Source organism: Gekko japonicus, unplaced genomic scaffold, assembly GCF_001447785.1.
Source record: "Gekko japonicus isolate JY-2015 unplaced genomic scaffold, Gekko_japonicus_V1.1 scaffold446, whole genome shotgun sequence".
Taxonomy (NCBI): domain Eukaryota; kingdom Metazoa; phylum Chordata; class Lepidosauria; order Squamata; family Gekkonidae; genus Gekko; species Gekko japonicus.
Genome location: NW_015168058.1, coordinates 477833 through 503310, shown reverse-complemented (window position 1 = coordinate 503310; position 25478 = coordinate 477833). Strand labels below are relative to the sequence as shown.

The 25478-nt window shown below is 44.7% G+C and overlaps 1 protein-coding gene across 2 annotated transcripts; it reads right to left on the bottom strand.

Moving 5' to 3' along the window:
• Positions 1-25478, bottom strand: FNBP4 (formin binding protein 4). 2 transcript variants are annotated; one of them, XM_015414514.1, is made up of 16 exons: positions 25409-25478; positions 23873-24006; positions 23404-23587; positions 21751-21898; positions 21552-21675; positions 19325-19663; positions 17062-17260; positions 16610-16734; positions 15058-15162; positions 14563-14696; positions 13426-13601; positions 11928-12229; positions 9987-10131; positions 9632-9897; positions 7980-8137; positions 1-1129 (listed from the first exon to the last, which is right to left on the bottom strand). In XM_015414514.1, exons 1-16 carry the CDS (start codon positions 25440-25442, stop codon positions 1039-1041), a joined length of 2664 nt encoding a protein of 887 aa, XP_015270000.1. In that variant the 5' UTR covers positions 25443-25478; the 3' UTR covers positions 1-1038. The 2 variants fall into 2 exon arrangements, with proteins under 2 accessions (XP_015270000.1, XP_015270001.1); XM_015414515.1 differs by lacking the exon at positions 15058-15162.

Sequence of the window (25478 nt, the reverse complement as noted above, 5' to 3'; positions counted from 1 at the left end):
ATGGGGGGGGGGGGGACCTGGACTTAGACAAGTTTATTCTCCCTCTTCACTAGTAGTAGCTTCTAAATAATGGTTTGAGAGGTTGGGTAGAATGTCAGAAGAGTGACCAGAAAGGACAGGGTGCCGCCTTCCCTGGTGGGGGCAAGACAAGACGGCCAGGGCAAAAACTGTGTAGATGGGATGTCTGCTGGCTGGCCAGCATCCGGTACAGGCTGCATGTTCATTACAGCAGCCTCTGGTACGGTAGAGGAGTCAGCAACTGCACATTTACAGTCGCCCATGCCACTGCCTCACCATGCTCACCAGAAAAGGCAGGAGGACAGTCTCCCTTTCAGTCAGGACTCAGGAGTGGTAGGATTCATACTGAATTCCTGCCTACCTGGCTGGCCACTAGGCTGCAGCCAAATCAGTGGAACTATTAGCATGTTACAGTGCCAAAGTGGAAATGCTCAAGGAAAACAGGACTGATACAGATAATGACAGGAACACGAGTCTGAGTCAACAATCATCAACAAAGAACAATGTTGCCCAAAACCAAGGTGCTGGCAAAAATCAGGAACTGAACACATTCTGCAGCTATTTGAAAAGAATATGCATCCTTCATTTGCCCATTCTGTAACAACAGCCTGCAGACATTGCAAATGGCAATTATAGCTGGACGTTTTGCAAACAAGAGTTAGACTAAACACTTTTTAGCTTAGCAAGGAAGAGTGGAAATAACTGAATCCAGTTCCGACTCCACAGAGTGCATGAATCAGTTCTTAGTACCAGTTCTACCAGGGAACTGGACAGAACAGTATTCCAGCTTTGTTTGAGGTGGGATTTGTAGGAGCCTTTTAAGACAGGAGTGGCCAGCCTACACATTATTTCAGAGGTCTACTTGCCATAAACACCTCCAAAAGGATTTCCAAGTCCATGTGATCACAGCCATATCATTCAGCTGAAATGCATCTCTCTTCTAAAAGGTTTATCTTACAACAGTAAAACATTTTGATATGAACTGTACATGTGTGGCTTTAAAAAATGGGGAAAGATCATTTATGTGCTTGAAGTGACTTTCCTCCTCTTGAGCCGAGCTCGCCAGTCCTCAGGCAACGCCTCAAAATTAGCATTCCTCTCCGCCATGCCACTGCCAAAAGCAACAGGGAAAACATTAGACTAGCCGACCTGCAGACGAGGACCTACAGAGGTCAAAACTTTTCCAAAACCATCTGTCTGTGACAAGAGAACCAAGAACCTGCTCTCTTTGATACATTATACAATGACAAACTGTGTGTGTGTGTGTGTGTATAAACAGTAAAAAAAATTCTGACATGATACCTTTCAAGGGTGTGTCAGATTGTCCTTTCTGAGGTGATTCTACAAATACTGCTACACTTTATTGTGTGTCTGAAGTATGAAACTAGTCAGGTTTCCATCTTCATACACAACATGTAAGATTTCTGGTGCTATAGGCCGTGACTGCTGGAAGGGGTACTGCACCACAAAATCTATGGGCCTTCATCCACTCTGTACGTACTACATTCCTACCTACAACTCCCCTTTTGTCTGAAGCTGTAGCAGAAGGAGTAACAAACCTCAGTGATTATCCTTTAATTGCAGGTAACTGCAATTAGACTGACCTAAAGCTGGCCAATAATGCAAGACACTGAAACTCACAAATAATATCTGGCTTTGTCAGTACTTCATACCATATCTGCAAATGGCTCAAATAACGTAGAAATCTTGCCTACAGAGTGCTTTGAGGAACAGGATAGGGAAGCCACTTTAATCAGCTCTATGATTTCTTCAATAAACTGTCTATTCTTGATCAATTTCAATCTGGCTTCTGATCTTGTTTTGCGAGGAAAAGCACTTTTCTTGCACTGGTGGAGCTTGGAATATTGCTGCATTAACGGAATGCTTTTTTTTCAACCTGCTGGATCACAGACCACTCAATCCTACTGGAACACTTCAAGTGCAGTTGAAACACACATGGGGTGGTTTCAATATCTTGAATACAGAAAGTCATGGACGAAGAGGAATCAGGAGCTTGGGACTTGTCCTGTCAGGTTCCAGTCTTCAAGCCTTTTGCCCATTCTGTTTGATGTTTGCATGAGATCTTCTGAACCTCCATCATCAATGCCAATGACACTTTGCTCTGCATTCCTTTGAATAAGCTGTCAGACACAGTGGTTTATGTGCTAGGCCAGAGCCTGGAGGCTGTGGCCAAGTAGCTGATGGGGAATAAGCTAAAGTTGAATGCAGCCAAGCTGGAAGTATGCTGGCTAGTAAAGCACAGACTCAAGAATATGTCCTTGCTCACATCAGATAGGATCATGATTGAATTTGACCACCTCAGTTAGAGCACAGGGGTATTGTTGGATTCCAACCTTTTAGAAAATCAGGCAAATGCAGTAGCAAAGGATGGCTTTTACCAGTTGGATTTAGTGCAAAATACTATTTCCTGAGTTCTGAGGATCCAGCTATATTAATCCAATGCTTCTTCAACTCTGAAGCTAAGCTAGAGTAGCGTAACACTCTTTATGTGGAGCTGCTCTTGAAATTAATATTGAAGCTTGAATTGGTGCAAAATAGGGTAAAACAAGGTTGCACTTACCTGTAACTGTTGTTCATCGAGTGGTCTTCTGTGCGGGCACACATGGGACTGCGCAGTCGCAGGCCAGCCACGGAAAAGATTTCCAACCTTTCTAATAAACTAGGAGTGCCGCTCCTCCCTCTGGCGCTTTCCCGCCAAAACGCTCACATGACCAGGAGGAGGGGCGCTACTCCCTCAGTTCTCTCCATGCCGCCACCGGAGACCCCTAGAAAACCAACGTTCCAGAGAGTTCACAGTGGGGCAGGGAGGGATGTGTGCCTGCACAGAAGACCACTTAATGAACAACAGTTACAGGTAAGTGCAACCTTGTTCTCATCGTTGTGGCTTCTGTACAGTCCCACATGGGAAGATTAGCAAGATCACTCAGTGAAGGAGGTGGGTGTGAAGCTCTCAGAAGGAGACCACTGACCGCTTTATCAACAGTTGTTTAGCGGCACAAACTGACCTTCACCCAGAACTCTCTTATACCAGAGCAGTAAGTTCTGTGCAAGTGACCCCACCAAAATACATGTGGGAATGTGGTAAAGAAAAGAGCCATCATACATAGAGTGGTAATGAATGACTGTGCACTCACAGTGTGATAGCATCAACTGACCCACAAGGATGGGTTGTGTGAGGACGCTGACCATGCATTACATGAGGAGTGAGAGACGGCCCTTGGCAGGGTATTCCAGCAGGACATCACCCTTTGAAATTTCATGCATGGAGAGGGTATAAGTTAGAACCCTATCATAAATGAAGCACCATGTGTCAAAAATAAAACAAGGGGTTATACCCCTATTTTGTAGCATGTTTAGTAATCCAACAAGGAAAAGATCAGAGAAGGTTCTTTTTTCCAAATCAGTTGCCAAAAATATTCAACAGCACAAGAAGCAGAGTCCAAACCTTGCTGCAGTTTCTATAGAGACCAGAGGCTTTGTCAGTAGGCGATGCCAAGGATGGAACTTGGCCTCTTGTACATGGACAAAAGGTATGCAGAACCCTGAGACATCATGTTAACTGAAGGCGGGAAAGAAATGTGACTCAGGGATCCAACAACAAACCTGTTATTGCCCCAGAATGCTGTCCGACTGGACAGCAGAATTCACAACGTCTGTGAGGTCATTTACTTTAATGCTTCGTTTTGTTCTGGTTTTGTTTTGGGTTTTTTTGCTTGTTTATTTTGTTTATATTAACTCCTAGCATGGACTAGGGTAGGGTAACATGAGTGATCTGAATTAAAGGAACAGATTTATCATGCAGATCACCAGCACAGACTGTGAGCCACAGTGCATTAAGATACGGTCAAACAGAATAGTATAAGGGTCATAGTGACCTGTTGATTTATAAACTAATGGGAAAGTGCAGTATAGAACGAAAAAGAAACAAACTGCATCCCAACTGGGTATATTTTAGATCATTAAAACTCTGCACAGGTTAAATAAAGAGTAAGTGGTATTTGACCTGTAGGCCAACAGGAATAATATAGATGACACATGGAATCAAGAATACAATCATTGATTGTAGCAGAGGATGCAACAAGAGCCATTAATTATAGTGTGCCCATTGGGCCCTTGTCTATTAGGGCAGCTGTTTTGAGAAGAAAAAACATATGCTCTTTTTTAACAAAAGAGTAGTACAGAGTTTATCCTACTCTGTAACATGGTCAGAACTGACAGAAAGGGAGAGAGGGGGAAGTTTCCTTAAGACAGGCAGCCTCTGCCAGGCCATGCCCCCAAGCTGCTTCACTGGAAGTGGTGGGAGTGGCCAGAGAATCTTTCAGGCAGGCAGTCTCTGCCAGGCCACACCTCCAAGCCTCTTCATTCGAAGGGAAGGGAGGGGCCTTCATTCAAGCAGCCTCTGCCAAGCCACACCTCCCAGCCTTTCTCCCCTCTCTCTCTCAGAGAAGGGAGGGGGGAGGGAAGGGCTTCTAGGTCGACGTGGAAGGCATAGAGGCCAGAGACCCCTTAGGGAATGACTGGGCAGAAATGCTTCAACGTCAAGGGGGTTGTGACTTCAAGGCACACAGCCAAAGCCCATGAAAAGAGCCAGTTACTCTGATGCTCTGTCTACAACACCTCAGCACGGAGGGGGGAATATGCCTCCATTCAGACCCTTTTTTCCCCCCCCCCCCCGGGGGGGGGGGGGGGGATTTGCGTTCATCAGGCTGTTAGGCACACAGGCGACCTCCAAAGAGGGCCATTGAAGCCAGGCTGTTTGTCCACCACACCTCAGCAGAGGTGGGACTTGGCCTTCATCAGGCTGTTTCCACACAGGCAACCTCCGAAGAGTGCCATTTAAGCCAGGCTCTTTGTCCACCCCTCCTCACCAGGGAGGGGGAAGCCTTCGAAGAGAGCTCTTCTGAGTCCAACTCTTTCCACACATGCCTTCAGGGGAAACTGGTGACAGCAAGAGCAGGCAGCTCTGTTTTTGAACCCCTAGGCAGCCAAGGCACAGAGAATGGCCGTAGAACAGCACTGTTTTTAGTCATGATTACACAACCAAAATCCACAATGCATTTCTTCTTTAGATGTATTATACTCTTCACTAGAATAAAAACTGTTAACAGAAAAAAGTCTCCTCAGCCTCAGAACTGAGGTGAAGAAAAAACACAGAGAACAGCAATGGAGATCTTCTCTCCATGGCGGCAGAAAGAGAACTGAGGGAGTAGCGCCCCTCCTCCTGGTCATGTGAGCGTTTTGGCGGGAAAGCGCCAGAGGGAGGAGGGGCGCTCCTAGTCTATTAGGAAGCTTGGAAACCTTTTCCGCGGCTGGCCTGCGACTGCACAGTCCCATGTGTGCCTGCACAGAAGCCATGACGATGAACTCATTTGTTGCTTAAACGTGAACATGGGAACATATTTCTCCCATCTTAGAACAGCCACTTTGGTTACCAATGTGTTTCCAAGTCTAATTCAAGGTGCTAGCTATAACCTTTAAACCTCTACAATCTGGACTGCGCTTAAAGGATCATCTGTCTGAGTATAAACCATTTCCCACCTCAGATCCTCACGTAGATTCTTTCTAGTAGAGCCCTGAGAGTTATCTGATCATACCCGGTGCAGGCCCACTCTCTCAGTGGCGGCAGCAGCATTGTGGAAGGCCCTCCTTAAGGAGATGCATCAGGGCTGCATGTGTCAGGGTCCCTATGCATTTTACAGCTCGCCTGCCATTGTGCCAGAGGTCAAATGGGGCCAAATGTCCCGGCTTCTCAAATGTCTGCTATTCTGTTTTTCTTGCTATGTGTCTGGGGGGGGGGGGGAAGAATCAGTTTTGGGGGGAGGGATGCTCTGGGAGAGGTACGTGCTTAGTGGGGGGGGGGGAGTTGACTGTTAATTCTGGCGGGCAAATACCGTGGGGTGATTGGGTCCTGATCTTTAGTGCCTTTACTTGAACCCAATATATATGTAACCTTTGCACGTTTAACTTCAGTCCTAACAATAGCTCATGTCCAGTATGGTATCTATCAAAGTCAGCTTTCTTCGAAGTGACTGGTGTTGAGAACTGATTTAACCAGGATCCAGACAGCATGTTGGTTTTTTCCAGCTGGCTGTTAATTGACAGGTCATACTGTTCGGGGGAAGGAGACTGTTTGCGGGGGAAGGTGTGCTGTTTTTCTGTCGTAATGCTAAATCAATCAGTAACTGCAGGTCAGGTTTTTTCCTGCCTTCTTTTTTGGGGGGGGTGAACTACCTTGAGCAAACATGTTTTTTTTGGGGGGGGAGGGGAGTGGGAACATGGCATGTAAGTGGTTAAATAATCACTGTATCTAATAACTGGCGCGGCAGTTGGTTCCTTTCCTTGACCGCGATGACTTGGCCACTGTGATCCATGCAACGGTCACTTCAAGGTTGGATTACTGCAAAGCTCTCTACATGGGACTGCCTTTGTCGCAAATCCAGAAGCTGCAGCTGGTGCAGAATGCGGCGGCCAGGCTGTTGATGGGTCTCACTAGATGGGACCACGTCCAGCCTGTGCTGAAGGCACTGCACTGGCTGCCTATAGCATACCGGATTCGCTTCAAAGTGCTGGTTCTTACCTATAAAGCCCTTGATGGCCAGGGTCCAGCGTACCTAAGGGACCGCCTTTCTCCATATGTTCCCCCAAGAGCTCTACGGTCGGGGTCGCAGCACCTATTGGTGGTTCCCGGCCCCAAGGACATCAAGCTGGTTGCAACCAGGGCCAGGGCTTTCTCGGCAGCGGCTCCTGTCTGGTGGAATGAGCTCCCAGAGCAGGTTTGGGCCCTGTGGGACCTGGCGCAGTTCCGCAGAGCCTGCAAGACGGAGCTCTTCTGCCAGGCCTTTGCATAGGAGCCGCCGCCGTCACTGTACCACCACCAAGTTGCCATCTTCTATGGTGGATTAGATCTGGAGGTGAGCTGGCCCTGGGTAGACGCCTAGTTAACCGAAGAATGTATGTTGTCAGGTTAGGTTGATGAATGGAATTCATCTTGGATTAAGTAAATTTAACTTCAAGAGCACCGCACTTTATTTAATGACTGTTTTATACTGTTTAATGATTGCTTTTATGTTGTTTTAGTCGTTGTTATGGCAATTGCCTCTGTTGTAGCCGCCCTGAGCCCGTTGGGGGAGGGCGGGGTATAAATCTAATAATAAATAAAATAAAATAAAGTTGCTGAGCCCCATTGCAACAACAAAAGCAGCAATCCAGGCTACTCACTGACAAGGTAGAGGAGTTCTCACCATACTCTGGAGACTCCCTTTGTATGCAAAGAATGGCTTCAGTTAATCAAAGGAAAAAGATTATACACACCCCTGAGCCTGATGAGGACAGAGCCTGTTCCAGGAGGAGAACACTTACAATAAATTAAATGGAAGGAAAGGGAGATATTTTTTTTGTGCTGTCAAGTTACAGCCAGTTTATGGCCATCCCATGGGGTTTACAAGTCAAGACACTTCCAGAAGTAATTTGCCATTGCTTATACCTCTGTGTAGTGACCCTGCTACTCCCTAGGGGTCTCCCATCCAAATACTAACCAGGGCCAACTCTGCTTAGCTTTCAGGCTCTGACAAGATTCTGCTAGCCTGGGGTATCCAGGTCAGGGTGGGATTATTGTAGCAGAGGCTCTTTATGGAATGTGGTGTGATTTCTCTTCTGTGATTCCTGATGGCCTACTATGTAATACTTAAATACTCAGCATTTATGTAAATGCTTTCAAGTATTCTAAGTGCACACATTAGCTAATTCTTACATCCCATATAGTAGGTATTATTGTCTCCATACTGTAAACGGTGAACTACAGCACAATAGCTTGCCTAAGGTGAGTTTGTGGCAGAGTTGAGACTCAAATTAGGAACGACCTGATTCACAGATCAATCCTTCAGCCAATATGCTACAGCAACTCCCAGACTGGTCATACATCGCAGTTCTCCTCACCATACCTGATTAACTGCTGTTGTTTCCATTCCTCAATTCGCTTTTGCGACATCACGTCCCGACCCTCATCACTGGAACTAGAGTTCTCCTCCTCATCTAGCTCCCGCTGAATGCTCTGCCACTTCTTTACTAAAGACGGCATCTTTGTCTTGACCTTTTTTCTCTACAGCAAAACATTTAGTATGATATGATGAGGATCAGAGAAATGATATCAGATAACCCTTTGCTTCCAATCCCAATCACAGATGCTAGCTAGGATAATTTATTTAAATGTGTTTAAAAGGGTGTAATTCTAATTAGGATTGCTCTGCTAGTCTCAAATTGGGGCAGTTCACATCAGGGGAAAAGAAAAAAACTTCATGATGATGGTCAAAGAACAACTTTCAAGTGGCACTTTGCGCTGTATTCTAAGATAGATCAAGCTGGGCAGCCGTGTTGGTCTGAAGCAATAGAACAAAGTCCGGCGGCACCTTTGAGACCAACAAAGTTTTATTCAAGATGTGAGCTTTCGTGTGCACGCACACTTCATCAGACTCATTGAAATGGAATTAGAGATCAGGGTTGTATATATAGATAGCTTGTTAAAGTAGCGTGCAAAATAGTGAAAATATTTTTAACAGATCAAAAGAATGACAAGCTTCTTGTCCCCCGCCCAGTTGAACCAAAACAGATGATAATCAGAAACCAGCTTGTCATTCTTTTGATCTGCTAAAAATATCTTCACTATTTTGCATGCTACTTTAACAAGCTATCTATATATACAACCCTGATCTCTAATTCCATTTCAATGAGTCTGATGAAGTGTGTGTGCACACGAAAGCTCACATCTTGAATAAAACTTTGTTGGACTTAAAGGTGCCATTGGACTCTAAAGGTAAAGGTCTCCCTGGCTCGAAAGCCAGTCGAATCCGACTCTAGGGTTGCGGTGCTCATCTCCGTTTCAAAGCCGAAGAGCCAGCGCTGTTAGAAGACGTTTATGTGGTCATGTGGCCGGCATGACTAAACACCAAGGTGCACGGAACGCTGTGACCTTCCCACCGAAGTGGTACCTATTTATCTACTTGCAATGTCTTGCTTTCGAACTGCTAGGTTGGCAGGAGCTGGAACTAGAGACGGGAGCTCACTCCGTCATGCGGCACACTTGGGTCTCAAACTACTGAACTACCGACCTTCCACAGCCTGCAGTTCAGCGTCTTAACCACTTGAGCCACCGCAGCTCCCATTGGACTCTAACTTTGTTCTATTGTATTCTAAGGAAAAGGAAATTCAGCTTTTGGTGTAAAGGATGAAGAGAACTCCTATAATCTCTACAGAGCAAATAAGATTTCTTCCATGGAAAAAGGCTTTATGCTTTCTGGCTAACACAACACATCTCCTAGCACAGAACAGGAAAACAAACAGCCTGAAACTAGTGATCTCCCAGGTGATCAGGACTGACTCATTGTAACATTTTTGATTTACTTTTGTCCATGGGATCTGGAAATCCCATAGCTCTCTCTGCTTTGAAGATCCTGAGATATCCACTGTATATCCGTCATTGCAAGGTGTACCAGTTCTACAGCCTGACACGGTAAAATAATGCACATTACTACATGCAGCTTGCTGCTCACTTTGGCTCTTCCAGAGAGAAAACAAAAATGTAAATTTAAATGTTTACCTTGCCAACTTTCCTGAGCTTTTTTGACTTTTCTGGGGGAAGTGTTTTGGGAACATGTGGAGGTGGTGAGAGAGGAGGGGGTGGTGGTGGCGGTGGTGGCAGCTGCTCTGCCATGCTAGTGGCAGGTGGGGCCCCTCGAGAAGGAACTGGCTGTGTGGTGCTGGCAGGAAGTCCAATGGAGACACTACACTCTGAATAGCTCATGAGTGCTGGCTGTGTTACTCCGAGGTAACTCTGCTGCAAGCTCACCCCTGCAGTTTGAGGGCCTGTATAAAGAGAAAAAGATGTGGCTATTGCTAAAATTCCCTGCCAGAGGTATCAAGTAGCAAAGCAGAATCTGACGGAGGACACTCACCTGCACCCAGGACAGACTGGCCATAGAGCACTGGACAGCTTCCAATAGTTGCTGATCGCTGCACCAAGCCCACACTCACTTCAGAGGCTTTCCTTTTTAGAGATTTTTCCAACAGAGGTAGGGCTATACTGGTCTCAGAGGTGCTCTGGAAAGAGAGAGATAACAGTTTGGTTGTCAATAAGGGGCTTTTGGAACACCACACAAACGGATTCAGAAGCAAAGGTAATCATCTCCTTGCATAGCTTGACCTGCCAATCTTAACTAACTCAACTGTTTCCTACCTGTCAAAAAGTTATGTCACATACTTCACTTTCAGTATCACAAATGCTTTGCACTACTGAGACATCTGAACAATCTTCTTCAAGCACACACACCTTCTTCCACAAAGCTTTAAATGGAGAGCCTCCTTTAACATAAAGATGTGCTCCTTGCTGATATAATTACTGGGTGTCCAGGAACATCAGAGCTTCTCTACTCCAGCTAAGTGACCCACACACAAAGGCTTTCAATACTCTATAAGGATCCCTGAAATCTTGATTGTGCATACATCAGTGTTGACTTGCCTGCATGCCTAAAAACACTTTTTTAGACAGGAGGATTTTTTAAAAAACAACAGCCCTATTCTTAGTAGTCCTTCAGAAGGTGTCTTGAAAGTGCAGATGTCTGAATATTAACAATACTCAGATCTTGCCAATGAGCATCTTTATGGATATCTGACAGGCAATTCTTTGCACAAGTGGAACTCTTACTTCCATGCTGGATATGGACCAAATCAAATTCTGATTGGCACTTCTTGAACAGTACAACACTTTTGTAAGAACTCTATGAGAGCAGCCAAGTAACTGAAAAAAAATCACTTTTACAGTATTTATCTGCAACTACAACTCTCAGACTTCACTGCAGTTGTATCAGTTTCCTTTCAGTGAATTAACTGTAGAAGTCTACAGTATTTTGCACTTTTGCACTATTTTATTTAATAATGAAAGTATTGTCAATTTTCTCCTTTGTTGCATTCTGAACTTTTGGGGGTTACATTTGTTTTATGAGTAACTGAGTATTTCTGCATATTCATATGGTAATGAGAACATTCAGGAGAAGTGGACAGGGATGTGCGTTCAGTTTACCTGAGCAAAAAAAATATACCCTCAAAAATACCTTACTGGCTGACTCCCAAAAAAGCGGAGGGGGGGCTTTTATTTGGGTGCATTCAGCTATCCTGAGAAGACATTTCAAGAGATTGCAGTCTCTTTAAATGACTTCTCCAAGCTCCACCACCACATGACTGGGCTAGTGCCTCCTGAGTTCACTCGCTGAGTCGCGCTGCTGCCACACTTGGAAAAGACAATAGGCATTTAAAGAGACAGTTATTCTGACAGCACAGTGGCTGAAAGGGGAGTGGATGGGGAAGAGGAGCAGACGCAGCACCCGGCCAATGGCACACAAGTACTCTTGAGTGGCAGCTGACAGGCCAATGGCTGACGGAGAGCATGGAAACTTGCCACCCCAAAACAGGATTATTCTACAGAAGAGATGGGGACCAATGGTCCCCATAGGATATCATAAAGCCGAGGAATTTCGGGTTTTCCAAAAAAAAAATCCCGAATCCCAATGCCATACCGTTATTGGAAAATACTGATATTTTCCATGTTCAATATACTTGTAGCCGAAAAATACCATTATTTTTTTTGCACACCTCTAGAAGTTGATCTTTACCTGGAAGCCCAGCGAGTTTGTGTACAACTGTTGGTACATAGTCAGGATTAGACTGCATAAGCTCATAGACATAGTTTAGTTTGTTTTACGGGCATTTTATTATTCGCAAAGAGGGCAAGACAATTTCATCACACAGAACTACAGTGTACCAAAAGGAAGTCTGCACATCCATACAGCTTACACAATGACACCTGATACCACTTTCTCACAGTCTGCATACTACCTCACCTGACTGTTGGCAACTGTTGGTCGGAGAGGAGGCTTCAGAATAGCATCTTCCTCTGTTCCTGGGGCTGGTGGCTCCTCATCTCCCTCATCCTCCATTTCTACTTCTTGTATTTCCCCATCTTCTCCAGGCGGTGGAGGCGGTGGAGGAGGCGGTGACTCAGGGGGCGGGGGCGGTGGGGGCGGCATTTCCAAGGGCAAAGGGGGTTGAAGTACAGGGACAGAGGGCTGAAGCACAGTCCAGAACGGACTAAGAGGCACAAGAGAGGCAGCTGCGGCTTGGCCAGACTCTTTACCAAGAGAACCTAGAAGGAAGCACATGTAAAATCTTTGATTACCTCACACTCATAACAGGCAAACCATCCAGTGCATCATTTTCCCTCTAAGCTTTTAGGATTCTCCTTTTTTCCAGAGCGAGACACTTTTTGCAAAGCCATCCTTTTGGGCTTATGTCATTAAGCGACCCACTAAACCAGATCCCCAAATGTTCAAGTGCAACTGAACAATACCCAATCGTAAGCATCAAGAAACTGCACTTCCAATCCCCAAATGGTGCAGGAGGTACACTGTGTGAACCTCCGGAATAGCTAGCTTATAGTGTGGGTGCACAAAGAAATGCTCTGAGCATAATAAACTCATTTCCGTTCACCTTCACTATCCAGCTGAAAGTTTAAATACATGAATACATTCTGAGCAACTGTCTTCCTGCAATCAGCGAGAAAACCTTTATCCCTTTGATTTTATACATTGCATTTAACTCCAAACTTGGGCCATTAGTCAACATAAAAAAATCCTTCACAGTGGAGCTATGTGCAGGTAAGGGAGACGTTTCAGCAAACCTTGGGGAACTCCAAAAGTTTGTTGAAAACTTTAAGACCTAAAAAAAACATACTGGGGTTTTAAAAACCTCAAAATCTTAGCAACAACGTGTGTAAGTGGAGACATTGGAACATTAAAAAATGCCAACAGGGATCTTGCAAGCAGCATAAATCAAGAGATCTCTGAGGCCATTTGGGGGGTTGCCTGACACCTCCAAATATGGCTGAGGTGCCTGGGCCTCATTTAGTGTCAGCCAAGAGGCAGCAATGTGTGAGAAGAGGAAAACAAGGAAGCTAGCTGAGAAAGGCCACAGGGGCTGCTAGTGGGAGGAAAGGGTGGGCTAAGATGAAGACTGGGGTGCTGGAGGACAGAAAAAGAAAGGTGGGCGGTTAGTTGAGAGGGAAGGGAGGGAGGGGGAGGGGCTGTGCAGGCTGCTGGGGGAAGGAATGCGGAAGAGTGCAGGCCGTGCGGGGGGCACAACCAGTGCAGGGGAATTCCCTCCACGAAGTCAGTCCCACACTGGGGGTGGGGGTAATTTGTGACGTTCCTGCATTGTACAGGGGGTTGGGACTAGATGACTCTGGAGGTCCCTTCCAACTCTATGATTTTTTGTAGTGGGAATCTTCCCTCACCTTCTAAAAATGATCTTCCATCTGGTCTGCAAACCCACCACTTCTAGTACCTGTTGTGTGATCAGCAGATTCCACACCAGAATCCATTTTCTCCTTCAGTCCTTGTTTAGGAAGAGCTTCTGCTTTATTCTCAAAGTTTTGCCCCTCCTCTTCCTCTTCCCCATCTGGGAACTCCCACTGGGATTCGCCTGTTTGCTCGTTAACATAGAAATAGCGCCTATGGTCCCTAAATCACAAGAAAGAAAACAAGGCTTTACTCTCTCCCCTCCGTACAGACACAATAAAATGGTCCTCTCCCGCGACAGCGCAGTGCTCTCACAGGAAGAACCGCTTGCAGTTGAACTGCTGTTCAAAGGCAACAAACAGCTTTGAGGAAGGACATACAACACGGGCTTGCTCCAAACTGTTTGTGCTGCTTGGCTCTGTGATCACAGCCCTGACACTCCACTTCAAGAGTAGAGGGCTAGTGAAACTGCCCGCTTGTGACTGGTATACTATAAGGGCAGAAGGATGCACTAGGAATGCACTTTTTAGGTAGGCTCAGGGTTCAATTCCTTCCAGAATAGCAAAAGAGAAACAGCCCAATTTATGAAAGACGGCTGCTCCCCCATGGACTGCTGCAGTCACATTTATGATACTCTTGGTTTCAGACATATTGCATTGTTACTGAGAGGGAGAGGATCTGGGAGCTGAAAAACAAAAGAGCAAAGATTTCAAATAAACAAAAATAATCAAGAAAGCCAAATATAAGAAGAAATAGTTTGGTCTGACCTGCTGGCAGGAGATAGTAATCTTGTTCTTCGTTGAGATCCTCAGTCAGTGAGCTTTCCATAAGGACACAGATGTTACTTGGGAGCGGAGTTCCTGAGATCCTGCAATGTGCACAGAGCTCTTGCATGCGCGACCCCCCGTGCCCGCCCTCCTTAGCGCATTTACACTCAAGAGTAACACCAGCTCTGTCCAATCGCGGAATCAAATCCATTTCAACACACTTAACACAGACTTTATATCTCTCCAATTTTTGTGGCTGGCCAGAACTCTGTATGTGCCGGAGGCTCTCTGCCCGCTCAGCACCGCTAAGTGCAGCTGCTCTCAGTCTCCAGACAGACGACGGCACGTCGGCAGGTGGTGATGGTCACAAATCATGTCTGAGATGTGAAAGGTGAAAGGGGGAGAAGAGTGCGTACCTGTCCCAGTGGCAGGACCAGCCTTTAGGGGCGGCGTTTATTTCATACTGTTTTAGCTGTTCAGCTGCATCTTGCAATTTGCGTTTGAGGTAGTTTCCTTGGAGAGCTCCTTCCCGCCAATCTGCAATACGAGTCTATGGCAGAGAAGCAAGAGAGAATGAAACATCTGTAGATAACTTGCCTTCGACATTCCACTGGACCCCGCAGTCCCAGACAATGCTGGCTCAACACAAAAAGGGGCAAAACAGATGACATACAACAAAATCAAGGAGAGGATATGTACAGACCGACATGGCCTTAAATACAATGCTGAACTAAAACATTCAGCTGGGGAGGTGGGGAGAAGGGGGGGGAAGGGGGCAGGAAGGACAAAGATCCTGCTGTCCCAGCCACAGTACCTAAGCTTGCTAGATTCAGTCCTGTCATACAGCAGTGCTGTCAACTGTTCCACTCCCTATATGATTTACTTTCAAAAAAAGCTAAAACTTCAGTTACCTCAGTCTGCAACAGTAGCATGTGGAAGTTAGAGATGGATTGTCTACTGATGCCCAAGAACTCAAGCTTGCTTATCAACATGTTGGCCAGCTCTCCAATCTGAAACTGCCAGAAATAAGGCAAGCAAGAGGTCAAGAATTGGTCAATCACAAGGCTATTGCACTACTCTATGAAGCATATAGACAACATCTGTTTTAACAAGATGTGTGACCTAAGCAGAACCTGGCAAGCGGTGAAATTTGATGGACACGTTTTGTGGCAATCAGTTTATTTCTAGAGAATGCCAGAGTACACTCTCGTGGAACACTCAGATATTCCTGCCAGGACAGAATTAAATATTTTTGTCTTTAGCTACAGGAGTTACATAACCCATACATACAATGTAATTTATTCCACTGCAGCTTATTTTCATACAAGAAAGGTTGTTTCCCAACAGTACTTTTTTAAAGCAACAAACAACTGATCTGAGGGAACACCAAAACACATATGACCAAACAACGTCTCTCACTGTACATCTCACTAACACACATCTTAAATGTAATATATTTCATTTCCACTTTTCCAAGAGGCCAAAAAGTAAAGACACTCCCATCTTGTGATGGCTTTGGATGTGTCAATAAAAGCAATGTCAGAAATTACCCTAAGGAATAATCATAACTTAGAACAGTTTCAGAGAGCCAGTTTGGTGTAGTGGTTAAGTGTACGGACTCTAATCTGGGAGAACCAGGTTTGATTCCCCACTCCTCCACTTGCACCTGCTGATGTGACCTTGGGTCAGTCACAAGCTCTGGCACAGCTGTCCTTGAAAAAGAGCAGTTTGTGTCAGAGCTCTCTCAGCCCCACCCACCTCACAGGGTGTCTGTTGTGGGGAGGGGAAGGGAAAGGAGTTTGTAAGCCGCTCTGAGACTCCCAAGTGAAGGGCGGGGTATAAAACCAATCTCTTCTTCTTCTTCAAAAGCATGCTGTGCAGTAAGTTGCAGAACTTCAAAGTCCTCCTGGTCAGATTAAGTAAAAACAGGGACCCAAGGGCCACTTTACACTACAAGAGAGGTGTAAAGAATATGGGGGTGACTTAAAAAAAATGAACGGACTCTTTTTCCTAACAATCTGGTCTGTGTGACTGTATGGCAACTAGCTGTATGCAAATACAATTTATTTATACCTTCGTTTTCTCCCCAGGACCCAAAGAGGCTTACATTGGTCTCCACTCCATTTATCCTAACAATCACCCTGTGAAGTAGATTAGGCCAAGAAAGTGTGACTGGCCCAAAATTCACCCAAGTGGCCTTTCATGGTAGAGTGGGGATTCAAACCTGGGTCTCCCAGATCTGACAGTCTAACCACTATACCAAGGAAAGAGGTGTGTGTGTTATTTTCTTACTGAATCTTTTGTTGGAACATGAGCACAGAGGGCACATACACGATTGGTCTCTGAGAGAACAAAGCAAAAAAAAAAGCTACGTCTATCTGAAGACACGCTCACTCATGTACATTTGATGCCACTAGTACTGTCCTAACAAGAAGAGCATTATGCCTGCTTTGGCCCATATACCCTTAAGTCCTGCTCCTCATCTTCCACCTTGACAGACCCTTGTGTTTTCACTTTTTCTTGTAATTCTTCTGTGTCCAGTTCACTGCCTGAATTCTCATCAGCAACTTCTGACACTTCCTTCACCACTGAACAGAGAGCAAGAAAACAGAAAATATTTGTAAGCCTCATTTTCCACTGGTCAGCCCTCAACATCCTTACAATGAGTTAATATAGGCAGGAAAAAAGGATACAGAAAATTGGTCAAAGAGGCAGGAGACTCCTGACTTCTTAACATAGCTGTAAGCAATGTGTGAGACAATGCATTGAGATTACAGAGTAAGAATCTTCAGAAGAGTAACCAATAGCTGGTCCTCATACTATTTTACGAATATATTTAGTATTACTTACTGAACTTAAATCTACCCTCACTATTGGATAAGAGAGCTGAAATGGCCATTTGGCAGAAGACTTGCCTGTTTCCCCAGGTTCAGGACTCTCCTGTCCTGTCTTGCTTGACCCTCGGCTGGTAGATTCTGGGCTGGCCACCCCAAATAATTTCCATTTCCCTTGCTTTGGTAGTAACCGCCTTGCTAGATCCGATTGACTCCCCTCAGAAAGTGGACTTGAGCCTGAAATACTGCCATCACCTTCCTCCAAAGCTCGCAGTTCTGCCTAGAAAAAAAGGATATTAATTCAGGACCAAAGAAACAAGTTCGTTTGTTTCACATATCCTTGCAGCTCTTATCCTCAATCACCCTGATCTGTCTAGAAAAGCCTCCCTCTATACACGAAACATTTCCTTTCTATGAGGCTCCTGTCCCCTCCTCCTGCTGAGACCCCTCAAACCTGATCCCCAATCTCCCCTTAGTTGTTCTGAAAGGCACCCTCCTGAAAGCCTAAATCCCAAAAATGAATCTAAAAAGCACACCTGTCCTGCCATGACCAAAGGTAAATTCTATCATGGAGGCAGGGTGTCATTGTAATGTATACAGTATTCACATTTCTCCAGCTCCAAGGCATGCATTAATACAAACATATCCCTTACTCCAAGGGATACTTCATCAAGGCAATCTGAACCATTTCCAGATATAGACAGCTGGGCAACCCTTAAGTATCCCTAACCCAACCCAGCCATTGATAAAGACTGCTTAACTTTTGATCCATCCAGTATGAGCCATCAAACCCATTATTCACGCCAGCCTGGTCCTTTATCAATATGCTAAACCAGTCCAACTATTGCCCCACCTGGGAATGTCAGGTATTTCCCTCCTAATCTTTTTGCCAGAACTTGACAGCAGTTACCGTCAAACTGCCCAGTCAAATTCAAACTTCGTATCTCAGACCAATCCCAACACTGAGAAAGTGGGGTCTCATGTCTAGTTTTGAGATCCTTCCCCATAAAAAGACCATCCCAAGTTGGTGGAAGGTGTGTCAAGTCTTCCTACCACCTAGATACCCCATAACCACTTCGCAGGCCCCTCTCCTTGACACTCTGCTGCCTTGGACCTCTGCTGCATGGACTCCCCCAATCTTCCACTTCTTATCTCCCTTGGATCAGGTAATATTGAATGTCCTCCTTTCCCTCTCTGGTCTCTTCTCTCTTCCTTATCCTAGCCTTGTAATGTGTGTGTGTGTATCTATTGGGAGGGAGAGGGTGGTTTATTCGTAGTCTTAAGGGTTGGTTGTTTTGGTTTGCTCCTAGTGGTGTGTCTGGTTGGTCTCTGTCCCTTTTCATTTGGGAATATTGCTCTGGAATAAAACTTCCATATACAAAGAAAAATTATCCCTTGTTACCCTTCTGGAAACCCTTGAACAACTAACCCCCCCCCCCCAGTCCAGTTTAGGTAACACTTCCTCCTTTCAAATCTTCCTTCAACCCCCACTTCTTTTAACCAAGCCTTTCCTTAAATTGCTGTAGCCTCACATTACTTACTGTTTTCATTTCTAATACCCACTACTCACTTTAAATCCACCATCATTTCCCATGCTTCCCTAAATTACCTATCTAACACAAAATCTATGCCCTCTGAGAGTCTGTGTTAATTCTGTGTCCTGCAGTGACCACCATGCTGCTGACACTATATAATGTGTACTAGTAGCAGTAAACAAGGCCTAGAATATTTTGTACCTAAGAAAATTCAGTACATCTCTAAATCAGTGCACACACTGCTGTTTCTGTGCACATGACACTTAACTGAGCAAGACAACTTCTCCTGCTTCACCCTCTCTTCAAACGCATTCATCACTTTGTGGATTTTTTTAAAAAAAAACCAAGGTCTGTGAAGGCTGTACATCCCTCACTGAACAACTCCAGTGGTGGAGCACTTAATCAACTGAGAGGAAGGGGGAAAAGAGAACCTATTCATAACAGAGGTGTACCCCTCATTCGCAATTATTACATGAAAACAATTACTCTGTTATCAATTCTGCTACAAGTAGTCTCTTGGACAGTTTTAGAATTGCTCCTATAGGGCAGGGCTCATACCTGTCAGGGTTCACAGTTTATTTATTTCTGTGCCACTAGAATCCACCCTTCTAGGACAGCTAATTTTAACAGAAGAAACTATCAGTGTTAAAAGAGGCTCTTGCATGAGGCCTTCCTCCTCAGCAGACAAACAGCAAAGGACACTCCCAGCCCATCCCTCTACTGTAAATTCTTTTCTTGCTTCCCAATTGCTAGACCCATTTCAGTTCCATTAGGAAAGAAATCCCACATCTCCAAGGGAACTCATTCACCTTCTTCCTTTCCAAGACCATCTCCAGCTCAAGGGTGTCCTGCTCTTCTTCCTCCTCCGCACTTTCCTCTGATTGCACCACACTGCACAACTCCTCCTGCGAAGGATCATCCCCAATATCTCTGTTGCTTTCCAGTTGCTCGGCAACAGTTGCTGCTTGCTCTGTCGTCACATCCTCTTCCATCAGGGGCTCCAGCTCTTCTTTACAGATAACTTTCTTCCTCCAGCGCTCTTCTTCCTCCTTCACCACCTCAGAAAGTAATGGGGCCAGCAGTGACGCAGCCACTCCCTTTTTCTCTTCTTCACTGCTTGAAAGGGCTTGGATACCTTCATTCACTTCCTGTTAAAATCAATGAGATTTTGTTCCAAAATACTAAATTTCTAAAGCCAGTGACAGAACAATCAGAGCCATCTTAGAGATACAAGGATGGCTAGGTTAATGACGGGAGAGACCATTGTACTCATTAGTCCATTTCACATCTCGATCACACGCCATGTATGGACAAGGTTCCAGCTCCTACATGCCAGGAAGGGACAAGGAAGGTAATGTTTATTTCAGCTACAGAGGGGGCCTAGCCTTTTGTTCCCATGCATCAGAGGACCTTCCCGCTCCCTTCTTATGTGCCTCTTGCTGAATGCTACTTTGTTTCACCACCTGTCAGCCTGCGCACCAAGGCATTGCTGCCGCTGTCACTATTCAAAAACTGTCTCCAAGTTTACCATAACAGCTTCTGCTATCATCTCTACACCACTGCTACTGAAGAGGATTACTCAATTTAGTGATTCTTGTAAAGATGTCATCTGCAATTCATCACGTTCCTCTATAAGTTGTGTCAGACCTCCACCATGTGAAGAAAACTGGTACTCAAGCAAGATGCACAACATACATCATGATTGTGATCTGACTCAAAGAAAGTTTGTCTGAATCTGCTGGTAGCTAGGGCAGGGCTGAAATTTTGTTAAGCAGGACTGAAACGCTACACCACTAGCGAGAACACACCCACATAGGCAGACAAAAGAGTACAACAATGCTGAGAGGTATTCATAGATGTTATCCACTTGCTTCCATCTGCTAAGAATCTTAAACAACTTATCTTCCTAGAAAGTTACTCCACAAACTGCTACACAGAGCAGCAACTGATACTCTTGTCACAAGTAGGATACTGGATTAAGTGGTATAAACCCACATAATCAGTTCCTTATAAAAACAGTTTAACTCTTCTTCAACGCAGAGAATCAGCAAAACTGATGCTGCTATTCATTCATAATATTACAACTTTTCTGTAGCCAGCTACCTCTCCCAGTGGTGGAGCACCTGAGAGTGCTGTACTCATCACAATAGGAGATGCTCACAAACCCAATGCCAAGGGAGGTCAGGGCAATTTCAGCTAACATGTGAGCCTTTTCAGTAGTAGCTCCACTGTCCTTTGCAATGGGATGCCTAGAGATACACAATAAGTGGTACTTCTGGCAGTTCTTAAGGGGGGGAAAATGCAGGCTGAACTATTTAAAAGGGTCATTGGAAACTGACCTGTTTTGCTGACTGTCTGGTAATTTGTCATTGCTGGTTTTTAAACTTTATGGTATTGCCTGTATATATGGAAACTACTTTTGAGTGTAGGATAGAAAAGTAGTATAATATTTAAAAGATTATTACCATCACCCATGCAGGTTATATACATGGCTAAGAATGTCCTACTTCCACAGCTTTTACCACAGTCAGCATGAGATTTGACTCCTGACATCCTGAGAACTTCAACTTACATTTTAAGAAAAACAAGTTTCTAGTTTACGTTACTACCCTTCAAAGTGGGGCCAGCATTTGAAGGCTCAGAAACCAGAGGGAACATGCTCAGAGCTTGTACTCATGAGGGGTAGGGTTTTCAGATACATGAGAGACTGAATTCTGGACCTTCTGCATGCAAAGTATATGCCTTTCTACTGAGCCATGAAACCCTGTCCTTTGCCAAGATGGTTCTTTTAAACTCTACAGATGCACCAGGGCAAATAACATCTATGACTTATTTATAACATTTAATAGTATGCTGTGCTGCTAAGATACTTTGAAAGGTAGTTTCTGCCTTGACGTGATCTCAATATTATGTCATCTAAATAAACAAACCAATCTGAACCCATACAAAATAGGTACTCCAAAGAAAAACATTTTCTGGTGAAGTTACAAGAGTAGACATAAAAATGGCCTCTAAACCAGCCAGACCAATACTGACCTTCTTCAGCTCACGCTTCAAAGGGGCTGTCTTGCGTCCAGCACTGCCGCCGCCACCACTACTTTTCCCCTGGGAGCTTAAATCTGCAGCCATCAGATAGTTTTCATCAGCGTCTGTTACAGAACTAACAGAGCAGCATAGTTAGTAATGGGAACTGAAGGACCTTCAAATTCAGCTTACATGCTGGCACATTTCTTACCCGTGCTGGTAAGGCTGGAGACCTTGAACTTGTGTTGCCAGGTCCTGGGGGAGTTCCCAAGTAACCTCATTGGTTTGAGTATTCCAGTAATAATAGCAGCCTGTGTTTTCATCCCAAACTTCCTGCCAGTCTCCCATCTCGACTCCCACTGCAAAAGGAATGCAAGACTTCAATGAGTAGACCCTTTCATTAGGGTTGCAGGCAAATAAACACAACCTGTAGTACTGAGCATCCTCTATATACTACCAGAGACAGATAATGGTTGTGAATGTATCCTTCCACCACTCTCACACTACCGCCACTCACTGAACAGCACACACCTAGCAGATTAGCTACTGCAGAATGTTAGTGTTCAATTTCCCACGTCACAGACTCCAAATAAAGGGAAAAGCCATTGGAACTAGGGCTATTCATATGTAGAATACCCACCTTCCTCCCCAAAAGGGACTCAAAGGAGCTCACATCTTTCTCTTCTCCTCCATTTCATCCTCACAACTGTCCTATGAGGTAGGTTAGGCTAAGACTGTGTGACTGGCCCAAGGTGACCCAGCAAGCTTCCACTGCAGAGGAGGATATGAACCAGGGTCCCCCAGATTCTAGTCCAGTAGGGTTGCCAGCCAGAGGGAGACTGGGCGTGGGCAGGGACACAGGGGAGGCACCGTTACATTTATTACATGAAAGCCATTTCCAGGATGAGCCCAGAAGTCATCCGGGAGCCCTTCAATGTGACAGTGAATTCTGGTTAATTTTTTCACCCATCATCCTACCTGTTACCTCAAGAGGGCGTAAAACCATTAAGAGGTAAGCAGGTGGGGTCTACAGAGAGAGGAAGTGAGGCTACCAGCATCTCAAGAAAGACCCAAACAATAAGGGGGTGGGTGGGTGCGTTGTCACTAGGCGCCCAGACAAGACACACAGCAACGGAGCCAGGGCTGCCTAGTTATAGGGGGAAATGGGACCTGAGGGCTAATGGGACTGCCCCGTGAAACGATGCTGCTGGAGGGATTAACTGGGACCAGAACAATGTGCAGGGGAGGCTCTGCGTAGCATTCCCAGAGACGTCGTCATATTTTGCATCTGTGTGGATGAATGGATTTCCTGGTGCAGACAGGAACTGTTAATGTTTCTGTTGGAATGCAGCTACGAATGTAAGAAGTTAACAATGCCCTGCTGATCCCTGATTGTTGGAGAGAAAAGGCTACGCAGTTGTGTGAACAGCCTACTGATGAGGGTGATTTGACCAGGAAGGAAACAGCTAGGTGATAGGATTTTGTATCTTTCCTGTGGGCCCCAACAGAGAGAGAGAAATATTACTTTGTTTTAGATGGGGGGAAACTATTCATTTGACAGATGCCCTAAAGCCACCTCCGCAGCCAAGTTCAGACTTGTTCTTTGTTGCTAGGATCCATTTTGTTTGGTTCTGCTCCATCTTGGTTTGGTATACGTTTCCAGGCCATACTCTGGCCTACTTACACACAGTGGGTGTTGTGGGGTAGAAGGGGCATTTTCTGCCAGTTGCTCCCCTTTGCAGAGGCACATAGGGGGCCTATAGTCTAACATTCTAACCACTATACTTGTTATGGCGTATGGCTAAGACAATAAAACTTATCTATCAGAAACCACAATACCACACTGGTTCTATACAGAACTCACCTCCTACCAGCGAGCACTGAGTGTCATACTGCCACTCTGTTGCTTGATCTGTTCCATTTGCAGTAGATAAAATTTGACTGGTGACAGATTCCTTGGGCTCTGGGCGCGGAGGGGTTGGAGGTGGAGCCGCAGAGCAAGCAACAGTTTCAGGAGGCTGAGAAGGAGCTGTTATTGCATCAATTTCCTTTAAAAATGAAATAAATCCAATGAGAGACAAATGGGATCACAATATTTGGTTCAAATAACTCACACTGGGAACAATGTAGAAACAGCCACCAAGCCAAAGATTTAAACACTTCCCACCTGACACTTTTAACACACTGGTCTGTGGTCACCTGATTTTATCCATTTCTCGTCTGAGTACAACCTACAATTTATTTGTGAGATTCCCCCCCCCCTCTGAATTTCCTATTCCAGTTTGTAAAACGGAGTCAGTCAATCAATGACCCAAAACAGAATTCCTACTAACCGCCAGGAAGTTTGCCAGGGTGCTGTCAATATCTGTTGAATTATTGCTATTTACACCTGTAGACTGTGGTTTCACAGACATCTCACTTTCTTCTTCATCACTGTCTGCATAAGCACCAAGCAAACATAAGCCACCTAGAACAAAACAGTCATAATGACCATGAGTTAGATCCAGCCAATTTTTTCACTCATTCTCATTCAATTACCTTCTTTATTACAGTTCCTGCTCCAGGTATCTTTTGTCCATACAGTCCCCATGATCCCTACCATAGTCTTTCTGGAAGTCAACAGAGATCCTTGGTTCCCTGTTTTTCATTAGTGGAAAAGCTGATCCAACCCCGTATCTACTACTGCATAGTACATAGTACAGTTATATTCTGTTATACAGTTATATACTATTATAATCACCAAAAGAAGGATTTGGGGATTGAAATATTTTTCTTAGTGTGTCCCCCCTACACATACACAAAGAAGGAAACAAAACATGTCATGCCAAACCAATTACACATTACATAATACTCACTTCTGTAAGAAATGCCTCAAAGGCACTTCATAATAGTGCAGCAAATAGGGTTTTGTTTTTTAAAAAATTTGCTCTGAAAAGGTATTGCATTCCTTTCATTCACACCCTAAAAAACTCTGTCCCTCTCCAATGCTCTTACTCACAAAGGATGAATCCATGTAAGATTAGGTTTCATCAGGCTTGTCATTGTACCAAAAGAGTGATGGTGCAAGCTTTCAGTCCAAGCCACATGAAACAAGTTGTATTGGCAAGCAATCATTTTAGCTGTTGTTGGACTGTGCTAAAAAATGAACTAGTAGACTCCAGTTCTAAAGACTGACACAAATCTCTACCTCATTCCAGAGATTAAATTATTTGATGAGCCAGCAAACAGCCTTCCACTGTATTCCAAAGTATTTTGTTACTGGCATAACAAAATACTAACTTTTTCCCCCTTCATCGTTAATCTATGAAAGAAACCCCAGAAAGCTGTTTCTGATTTTTTTACAGTAAGAACGCAGAGTTTATCTACCCTTATCTGAAGAAGTGAGCAGTGACTCACGAAAGCTCATACCCTGCCACAAAATTTGTCAGTCTTTAAGATGCTCCTGGACTCTTGCTCTAAAAAAGAGTCTGCTGCAGACAGCTCATCTTGATTTCTCTACCCTCGTTCATCTACCCAGATTAATGCAAACATTTAGAAAAGCAGATATGCTTTCTTGAAAGGTTCAACCAACTATGTACAGATTGATAATCCCCCCCGCACCACCATTAAGGTCTACATCATTCTTTACAATAATCAAAAAATGTTCTTGATTTTTAACAGCCTGCTCTGTTGGATAAGCTGAGGAAGCATGGAATCTAATAAGACTTTCCAAGATAAAACCCAAAAAAGTTTTCTTAATAAAAAGCACTTAAGAGATCCATCACATACAAAGACGGTTCACTGCTTATACTCTGCTCTGCAGAACATTTTCTTGTTTTAATATTTACAGTGAGCCAATTGGGGTATAAGGAAATAGAGCAGGATTGTACCTGTCGGCTTGACAGCCATAGGCCCAACAGGCATGGTACTGTGGGCTGGGTTTGGAGCTGTTCTTGGAGC